Genomic DNA, 10824 nt, shown 5'->3' with positions numbered 1-10824 from the left:
TGTACAGTTTATTTATTCAAGAATTAGGCTAACAGATAAAACATGACAATACATTGCAAGCTACTGTAATTTGCATAGCTTTATGTTTGAAATGATTGTTATACCGGTAAGTTTCATGCATCAGATCCTTTCACATTTCAGTCGTGTCCCTTGTCTGGTTGTTCTGGTACTGATGCCCCCCCCCGCCCCCCCCCCCAAAATCCCCCCGCCCCTCCCTCCCTCATCCCTCACTCGCGGGTGTGAGCATGAGGGAGCTCGCCACTTTTCTAACTTCAGTCTGCAGGCGCGCGTGGCTGGAATTTTTGCAACTAGGGAATACACATTTGAAATGAAATAGAACATGGAAAACGGAGGACGTTTGGATTGTTTGAGGGTGCCATTAAGTTTTATATTTAATTTTAATTACATTTATATTTATATTTAATTTGTAGGCTGTTTTTTTATGAGTGCACTTGCACATCATATTAAGGTTTCATTTTATTTTTTAAACCTCAAGAATCCCATAATGGACAACTTGAGCACAAACAACGTGACAGCCGGCAATGACACGTCGTCTTCGGCGCAGCAAAATCAAACCTTGGGAGTGTGGCGCGACTATGCGCTTGAGTACAAGGCAGTCAGTGTGTTTTTGGTGACCTTCGTTTGCGGGATGGGAATGGTGGGCAACATAATGGTCATCCTGGTGGTGCTGATCACCAAACACATGCGAACTCCAACTAACTGTTATCTGGTGAGCCTGGCTGCAGCCGACCTGATGGTGCTGACCGCAGCCGGGCTGCCGAACATCACCGACGCCCTGCACGGCCAGTGGGTGTACGGATACGCAGGTTGCCTGGGAATCACTTATCTCCAATATTTGGGAATTAACGCGTCCTCTTGTTCCATCACAGCATTCACGGTGGAGCGATACATCGCCATCTGTCACCCCATCAAGGCGCAGTTCATGTGCACTTTATCCCGGGCTAAGAAGATCATCACGCTGGTGTGGGCGCTCACGTCCATCTATTGCATCATGTGGCTCTTTTTGTCGGACACCCAAACTTTGGTATATGACAACGTCGTGCTCATCAGCTGCGCCTACAAAGTATCCAGGAGTCAATACCTGCCCATTTACTTCATAGATTTTGCCGTTTTTTACGTGCTGCCCCTCATGCTGGCCACTGTTCTTTATTTACTCATCGCGAGGATACTTTTCCTAAACCCGATACCTGCGGAGCCCAAAGACAACGCCAGCAAATGGAGGAGAGCAACTAGTCAGGTGGGAGGAAGGATGATCAGCGCAAACTCCTCCAGCAGCACCACTGCTGCTTCCCGCAGACAGGTGAGGAAACCTCATCTCTCACTGTGCACTGTGTGTGGGGGGTTGGGTTGGGGGAGGGGGGGGGGGGTGTTGATGCGTGCGTGTGCGTGTGCAGACCCGTCACCAGAAAGAAATTGTAGGGGGGGGCATTACCTTTTTTTTGGGGGGGGGGGGGGCACACTTTATCAACCTAAATCTAATGTTCATCAGGTTGAACAGCGGCATTGTGACAACTGCAAAAGTGTTCAGAAATATTTTCTGTCACTTAAAAGCGGCAGTTCATTCTGAAATCTCAAAGACAAACTGAAAAAAAAATGTGTAGTTAATTTTGCATTTATTCAACTCACAAGTTCATTTGCAACAAATCCACTCTTCACTTCTGTAAACAACTATGTCCGAATGAATGACTCTGTGACCCAGCCCCTTCTATCTGGAATTGGCTAGCAGTTGCCTTCATTTGCGTGTTGGATTAGGGCTGTACGATATGGACAAAATTTCCTTTCATTTTTGCCAGACATTTCTATTCTTTGATCTTTGACTCAGCATGAGACTTCACATCATTTGACTTTTTTTATGGTGCCTTCTGTATTTTGTGTTATTTTATTTCTATACTTGTACAGATTTTTTTTTTTTTTAGTATTTTATTTGGGTGTATACTTATCTACTTATATTTACTCGAATTAATTTTATTTTGTGTTATTTTATTTCACTTGTGTCTACTAAAAGACTAATTTCTATTCCATGCACAGCACTTTGTATGCAGCAATTGCTGTTTTAAAGTGATTTAGAAATAAGGTTGAGTTATGTCGATGATATACAGAAACAACATACGGGTTCAGTGAAAAACTAAGCAGAATATCAATCCAAAAGGATGTGTAAAGTGCTGTTTTTTTTAATTAGAACTTAGTGACAGTCATCAACATGAACAAACTTGGCAATAAAAAAAGAGAATTCAACTCACATTGTACTGCAACTGCTTTAGTGATAATTTTATGCTCCTTTGTTGTTGTTGTGTATGTGTGACTGCTTGGGTCTGTTAACCGCATACTGTGTATTGCTACAATTCATCCGTGCCGTGTGGCTTGACTAATTAAAATAAAAGTTTGCCACTCACTTGTAAACGTAACCAGTGGACTCAGAATTCCCATTGATGTCAACTGTGTCATCCTGGATCTAGGTTTGGCGTTTGGTGGCTTCCATTAAAGCGGCACGACGTGCTCACTGCTCAGTCTTTGTCCCAGCGCCAGCCGGCAAATGCGCACTATCTACCCGGAAGTAGATTTGGCTAAGGCACGTCTGCAGAGCGCGCGTCTCTCCCCCGCCCCACCCCATCCCTCCTGATCCTGATTGTCATTGGCTTGCTTAGTTGTCAATCACAGCCAAACTTGAAAGGAGGTATGTGGTTGGATGGCACGCCATGCTTTACTTAAAACAGAAGGCGCAAGTTTACGTGACTGATAGGACGAATACTTGGTGAGTCATCTTGCTAGGGCGGGCACGGCTGAATGACAGGGCGGGCACGGACCCCCAAGGCCCGCCCATGGCGACGGGTCCGTGCGTGTGTGGTGTTGTCAGAAGTCTATGAAATTTACTATAGGCCTATATGTATCTATCAACCCTTTACCCTTCAGTTGCAATTATAGTAAAATATTCAATACCAAATTCAATATTGTAAAAAAAAAAATTAGCCGTTCGGATAATGAATTGACAGATAGATCATTACTAAATAAGTTCAAAATCCAAATTATTTAATATATAAATATAAGCAACTGCCCATTTTAGCAAACCAAATCAAATCCTTTTCATGCCCCCCCAAACAAACAAACCAACCAACCAACAAACAAACAAACAAAGAGTAGGCTATATGTAGGTGCAAGCCCCAAACCTGCAGGGCCTCATTTATCAAGCGCGCAAAATGGGGCCCCACAAATGATGATGATGATGCCAAACTCATGAAGACAGCTCCTGATCCCGTTTTGTGTGATCCCGTCACACCAAGTCCGTTCGAGCTCCTCTCGTGTTGACTGTTTGGCTGCACACCACGGATTGTTTATATTTATATATTATTTATTTATATTTCACTTAATTTTAAAAACCTCACAGTGTAAACTAGTCTTTAGTTGAGTGCTCGGTTCGTTTATTTGACATCAAGCATGTTGTTAGACAACTTAGGGTGCTTCGGTGACCATTTTAAGGAGGAGAAGTGAAGCCACTGGAAGTGTCTTGGCGGCAGTGGCAGCTGCTTGTCATTCGGGAGAGATGCTAATTTTTCTTTTCTGGGCAAATCATCAATGTGTTATTTACACTCTAAAAATGGATTGGTACAAAAAAACAAAACCAAAACAAAACAAAAAAACTATCAATCTAGGAAGTTCAAGGTATACTTGACTCATTGAACAATTTTCAGCAGTGAAAAGTTAATATCTTGTTCAGAATGAATGATGATGACGTCACCTGTGCTGAGGAAGTAGGTAACGGCCGATCATGGCTCACATGTTTTCTGGGTTTGGTCAGTAAACTGAGCCATGATTGGTTGTTACCTTCTTCCTCAGCACAGGTGATGTCATCATCAGTCGACAGCAAGTAGAAAAACAAATAAAATTAAAGAGGAAAAACGAAGTTACCACATTATTTATAGACAAAATATTAACTTTTTTACTGCTGAAAATGGCTCAGTGAGTCAAGTATCCCTTTAATCTCATATTGGCTTGATTAACCAATAGATTGGTCAGATGGTTAGCCAAACAACCAATGAAATTTGTTACAATAGAAAGTAAATCTAGATAGATCACTTGGAAATAGCTTTATTGTATCAATTTATTGTATTCTAAATGTATTTATTAATTATTATAAGTGATTACAAAATATTATAATAAATATTAAAAATAATAGTGGTTAAAAATTGAAATGTGTATCTAGATATATCTTTAGATGGGACCAGCTCCGAGTAGTAGAGAGTCTGCCCTGACACTGGGAGATTGTGGGTTCAATCCTTGGCAGGGTCATACTAAAGACTATCAAAATGGGACCCATTTGCCTCCCTGCTTGACACTCAGCATTAAGGGTTGGAATTGGGGGGTTAGATCACCAAATGATTCCTGAATGCTCCTCCGCGTTGAGAGGTGTCAGCTGAGGTGGCTCGGGCATCTGGTTCGGATGCCTCCGGGACGCCTCCCTGGAGATGTGTTCTGGGCATGTCCCACTGGCAGGAGTCCTCGGGGACGACCCAGGACACGCTGGAGAGACTATGCCTCTCGACTGGCCTGGGAACACCTTGGGATCCCGCTGGTGGAGCTGGTTGAAGTGGCTGGGGAAAGGGAGGTCTGGGTTTCTGCTGCTGCCCCCACGACCCGACCTCGGATAAGCGGTAGTAAATGAATATGGATGGATGGATGGATGGATGATTCCTGAATGCGGCCCCTGCTGCTGCTCACCGCTCCCTGGATGGATCAAACACAGAGAATGAATTTCGAGCCACTTAGGTGGGCGTGACAATCAGTTCAGCCTCTAACACAGATTAACCAATCTCTTGGTCAGAATAACCATTTGTATTGGTTGGCCAAATTACCAATATATATTGGTTGAAAACACTTACCATTCTAGAGTGGTTGTTTTAACCAAAGATTGTCGGACACATAACTACTAGCTAGATTGGTCAAATGTAACCTTTTTTGGGGGGTATATTTGACCAATTTGTTATTAGCACACACTCTAATTTTTTCTTCGTAGGGAAGACGAACGAATGGCTTCACCAAAATTCGGTCGACAAAATTCATATGAACTGCCATGAGGTGCAGAGTAACACAGAGTTGCCAAACATAACGTTAGTCATTTTTAACTCGCTGGGGATCGGTGAAGTCTGCAGTCGGTTCAGAACGACAGAATGAGAAACGGTGGAGTTTTATATTTCAAGATCCCTGATTCGCTTATTTCACTGTCAATCAAAGAGGCATTTTTGCCTCGACAGATCATCCAATCATCATGCAGAAGTCTAGCGTCCAGACTCCAAGAGATGCTGAACGTCAGAGGGCAGGATAAAGCCCTGCATTTATGACCGTCCAGTTTTGCATTGTGGAACAACCTACCCTACTATCCCTCAATGAGCGTCTGAGTGTCAAAACACCGTAGCGCTGCGGCGATGAATGAGAAGGAAGTCATGTAAGTTACCTGTAGCTGATTCTGAACAAAAGGTGAAGGCATTCTAGCGCATACTTAGTCAATGAAATGCACACACAGCAGTGCATATTTTACCACGGTGTGTGCAGGTGTGTGTGTGGGTGTGGGTGGGGGGGGGGGGTATTTTAGGGGAAGCTGAGCTTGACGTGCAGTCTTATAGGAATTGCCACTGTTTGGAGGCCAATTTCTCTCTACTCATAGGGGGTCTTCACGGCAAAAAAAGTGTGTGGCGCACGATTGTATCAGTAGCCTGGGAGAAGCTCTCCATTCACATTTCACAATGTAAGTCCGTGATTTTAAGTCAGGCAGGTTATTGAACAGCTAAGGATTCTAAAAAGGGGAAGTGGTGTCTACTAATCTGTATGTGGCAATATTAGTGAGGAAAAGGATAGCAATATAACAATGTCAAGCGGACTTAGAGCTTAAAGCTGCATTATTCCTTGGTTTCTGCTGTGTCTGTCCACACTTGATGCTCGTGTGGACAAGGTGCTCCAATCATCACTAACTGAGTGAGTACTAACGGATCTGGCCATCATTTGTCATTAAAAGGCGAATGATATAACATTGACAGATGCCACTTTGAATGATGTAAATTTCGCTGAGGAATGACGGATTCACTGCTTATTTCTAAAGTAAACACCCAGTTTTCGCGTTAGACGCAGTACATGCGATTTAAAATGAAGGGATTCATCATTCTAACCCTAACCCTTACTCTGCCCAGGTATTTGCAACAATGTACTGTACAACCGAAATCTCCTTTCCATCAAGAGTTGAAAAAAACAGGAACTTATGGTTGTATCCTAGATCTAGAAAAAAGCACAAGTTTGGCCGTACCTGTGTTTAAAACAACTTAGCATATGAATGTACTGTTTGAATATAAAATTCCCTCATGGCGACGACACTTTTTTTTTTTTTTCTGGACAGAGAAGCTCAACCAATTAAAGATGAGCAAACACATCGGGGAACTGTAACAGCATCTTTTTTAAGCTCCAGGTGCCCCAGGAGAAATACACAAATATCAAGCCTTTCCTCAGAATCACACTGTTAGTGTATCCAAAACTTCAAACAAACAAAAAAACTGTTTATACTTGCTTCAGATGGACCCCACCTGGTGCAAAAATAAAATTTTGTGAAGGGGGCAGAGCAGCAGTACACGATGCTGTACATGCAATTTTGTTTGTTCTTCAGATGGAGGGAAAGAGGTCTTCCTGGAATTACAAAGAGGGTGTGTTAGCCTGAGGATGTCCCTGCCCTATTAGCCAATTTGATCCATTAACTCCAGCTCAAACATGATTTTTCTTCTACATCTGTGTGATTGGTGCATATTGTTTGACAAATGCACACCAAAAACTGCACATGCACATGTTTGTGTTGGTCACCATTAAGCAACTGTGAATACAAGGGAGGAAATGATCACTGGATTAGCAAAAGGTCAAGAAAGGATACCAGATTAGGGTTTGCTCAGGTTGACACTGAGCATATCAACACAATGTAATTCACGCGGATGCTAACCGTCTGTCACCTTGGAGATCAACCATCATCTGAATTAGGGGTGTGAATTGCCTAGTACCTGACGATTCGATTCGTATCACGATTCACAGGTCACGATTCGATTCGATACCGATTAATCCCGATACGAATGGTCACGATTCGATACCGATTAATCCCGATACGAATTTATAAGTCGATTGTTGCGATTTTTTTTCATTCATATTTAGAAAATACTAATCAGTAAGCTTGTAGAGTGTAAGATTTATATGAAAATGTATTATTTATTTATCTGAAATTTCAGTCTTATAGAGGTTGTAATCTGTTTCATGTTTGAACAGCATTAAAATAAAAATATTAAGGCTTAATGTGCCGTTCATATAACATTCTTCCATGCTCAAGGTGTGAATCCTAAAAAAAAAAAAAAAAAAAAAAAAAAAAAAAAATCGATTCTGCCGATTATTGAATCGATTCGAGAATCGCGCGATGTAGTATCGCGATATATCGGCGAATCGATTTTTTTTAACACCCCTAATCTGAATAATGATTTGCTTATGATTAGCAGCTTGCTTGCTTGGCTGTCACAATAGATCTAAAGATGATTCACAAGCAGACCTCGTTGCGAATAGCTTTTAATTTGCGTTGGGGTTATTTAGGTGCTGCTTTAAACAATAAATTCCAGATTCTTCCGAAATGTCCTGCAGTTTCAGATTGTGATTTAATTTGGGAATTAAATTAACTTTACCCTGTTCCAATACACACAAATCAGTTCAGAGATCCATAATCAAAAATACATTATGGCCTAATAAATATTTAAATAAATATAAGAACAATATTAAATAGCTCACGAGATTACCAGAAAATACTTATAGTTAGAGTAAGGGATGTAAAAAAAAAAAAGTTTCAATCCATAGTGAATAATTTTGTTTGTTTTGATTAACTTTACAGATCAGTTCATCATAAAGAAAAGCATTAGTCTGATGAATTAGAATGATAAAGACTCATCGTGCCACACACAGAGGTAACTACTCTTATGAGCAGCACTGATGTTGTAAAAGTTTGGTATTCAGCCGACAGTCATGCTTTGTTCCCTCCCCTTGACAATAACAAAACAGTTTTCATTGGTCATTTGTGTTCCCGAGTATTATTATGCAAATAATGTTTGGCTCGCTTAGGTTGAATCATAATGTGTTCATAATGAGGTTATTGTGCTGTAATTCATCTTGTGATCATGGGTGTCCAATCCAGCCTCCGCTCACTTATTAGGTGCACCTGTTGATCATGCTGCTCTCCTATTGGACAATCCAAAAAATGGTATACAACTATAACAACAACAATATAATAATGCAATTCCGGCACGCCACGGGGAAATGAAAATAAAAAAGAAAATTATTGTAGACTCTCCAAATCCAATTTTCTCTGATGGCAGCACTCTCGGGAATGGAAATGCAACCACTTTGCAGCCATTGCTTGCCTCTACTTGCTTGACATCTAAGCAATCGATGCAAGGACACGGAGCATATTCCCTGCATTTGCTGCAACATCTGAGGGTGTCGAGGGGCATTTTAGTGTTCAGAAAACCAACTGCCTGATTAGATGAGCAGAGACCAGTCAATTTGAAATGAAATCTGCATTTTCTAAATAATTTGCAGTTAATGCTGTTGCTTTTTGATGAATTAGTATTTAGAAGATATGAAATATGGTAAAACATGCATTCTTCATTCTTCATTGAAGTTAATAGAATAAATAGTCACACATATGTCATTGTGTATCTTGTCTTTTGTAAGATGTTCTTAAAGGGAGACTTGATTGAGTGTATTTTCTGAACATTTCTACGAACAAGCACATTCTGGGACCAATGAACTTCGCAAAAAAATCTGTTATTAACTATGAACGGAACTACTAGTACATTTTAAAATTTATGATCTGAGCTTTCGAGTAGTTTGTGTAGAAATTGAACTTTCCCAACACTGTTAATGAATACTGTGTATGCCCCCAAACCCCCATCCCCAATTCTATTTTTAACAGGTAACCAAAATGTTGGCTGTGGTAGTGATCCTATTCGCCTTACTTTGGATGCCCTACCGGACCTTAGTAGTCGTCAACTCCTTCTTGGACAAGGCCTACCTGGACAACTGGTTCCTGCTCTTCTGCCGCCTCTGCATCTACTTGAACAGCGCCATCAACCCGGTCATCTACAACGTCATGTCTCAGAAGTTCCGCACTGCCTTTAAAAAGCTGTGTCACTGCGGGCCTCAGCGTCTGGAGAAACCGACTTCATACAGCGTGGCACTCACCTACAGTGTCATCAAGGATACGTCCAATGGCGAAAGTCCCGACCACTTCTCGACAGAAATGGAAGAGCTCAACATCCCAAGTGACCACTTAGTACCCTCTGGAATTACGCCAACCGCCCATCGGATGTTGTTTGAGGAGTCCTCCCTATTGGGGAAAGGTGTTCAAACTGAGATAGAGACACATTGATAGTGACGCTATTTGAGTTGTAATAACACATGCACAAATAAGTGATGGTTGTTGTTTGATCATTTCTACAAATTTACAACTTTTCCTGCAGTCACAAAAATGCAAATCAACATATATAACTGCTTGCATTTATTTTCCATGTTTAACTGGTTGAAAACATTTTGTAATTGCCTATACACTGTAACAAATGTCTGTAAAATCTACAGTAAAAAAAAAAATGTACATCATTATCTTGATTTTTAATTTATTGTATTTAACTGTATATTGCAATGTATTACAAGTAAAACAAAGTGCATTATTGTTAAAAACAAAACAAAAAAAACAAAGTACGGTAATTTGCTGTTTAATTGACATGTGAAATACTGTGAATCTTGTAAAAAAAAAAATACAGTAATATACTGGAATAGATTTTCACTGTAGTTAAATGATATTTTACAAGAATTAGCTGGCAACTTTTTTGCCAGTTATTTCCTGTAAATTCTACAGTCAATTCATTGCCGTGTAGATGCCACAAGAGCGTGACAGTTTCCCCCCATATTAGACATATTAGACAAGGCTATGGCCTGACTAAATGAAGCTCCTCCCCTCACTTTGACATAGTTCCTTGGCCCAAGAAGACAACAGAATATTTTGTATTAGACATGGCCTGAGCACAAAAACACCAATGAGTGACTTTTTTCAGTGAATAAAAGAGGATAGGTTCCTGAAAATAAAAATCTGCTTAAAGGTGAATGTCCAAATACCGAAATGTGTATATGTGAGGGTTTATTGTGGAATGATTGTTTATTCATACACATTTTAGCAACTGTTCTGTATTATATGTAAACTGCACAGCACCAGCAGGCCTTAATCACAGTTGTCACAATGTTGGTTGGGTGGAGGGCTACATGAATGAAGGGTGGGCTGAAAAGTTCATTGCCAGACCTAGAAGGACTTATGCCACACTGATGAAACTTGATACGCATTAAATTTCATCCTTTGTGACACTAACAATTTTTTTTTTCCTTTTCAGTTTTAGTGATGCTGGTGTGGTTTTGGATGTGGACTTTGAAAAGTGGTACTAAGTTTTTCACCAGGACAATGCTCCTGCCCACAAGTTGGTCGTTGCAATGGCTGATTGTGGCTTTAAGAAAAAAGTCAGATGGTGGTAAATCCAGAGAATATGGGGGATGATCAATCAGTTTAAAGCCACAGTCATTCACAGCAGCCATTGCTACTTTTAAAAGTCTTAAAAAAAACACACACACATCAGCATCAGTAAATCTGAAAAGGGGAACAATGTTGTTACTTGTTAGTGTCACAAATGATTGAATTTAATGCATGTCAAGTTTAATCAGTGTGGCATAGGTCCTTCTGGGTCTGGCAATGAACTTTAT

The 10824-nt window shown here is 40.6% G+C and overlaps 1 protein-coding gene across 1 annotated transcript; it reads left to right on the top strand.

Moving 5' to 3' along the window:
* The first annotated feature begins 319 nt into the window (after nt 1-319).
* LOC144022381 (thyrotropin-releasing hormone receptor-like) lies at nt 320-9701 on the top strand. Its single transcript, XM_077527132.1, has 2 exons — nt 320-1321; nt 8993-9701. The coding sequence occupies exons 1-2, from the start codon at nt 443-445 to the stop codon at nt 9446-9448; spliced, it is 1335 nt and encodes a 444-aa protein (XP_077383258.1). The 5' UTR covers nt 320-442; the 3' UTR covers nt 9449-9701.
* Nucleotides 9702-10824: the final 1123 nt, after the last annotated feature.

Source organism: Festucalex cinctus, chromosome 7 (genome assembly GCF_051991245.1).
Source record: "Festucalex cinctus isolate MCC-2025b chromosome 7, RoL_Fcin_1.0, whole genome shotgun sequence".
NCBI classification, from domain to species: Eukaryota; Metazoa; Chordata; class Actinopteri; order Syngnathiformes; family Syngnathidae; genus Festucalex; species Festucalex cinctus.
The sequence above is the reverse complement of the archived record's forward strand: the minus strand, read 5'-3'. Positions and strand labels throughout refer to the sequence as shown.

Bases quoted from the DNA above. Each gene is read 5' to 3' on its own strand.
- LOC144022381 (XM_077527132.1), top strand. From the start codon at position 443: ATGAGTGCACTTGCACATCATATTAAGGTTTCATTTTATTTTTTAAAC. The intron at 1,322-8,992 runs GTGAGGAAACCT...TATTTTTAACAG, and splicing joins CTGCTGCTTCCCGCAGACAG to GTAACCAAAATGTTGGCTGT.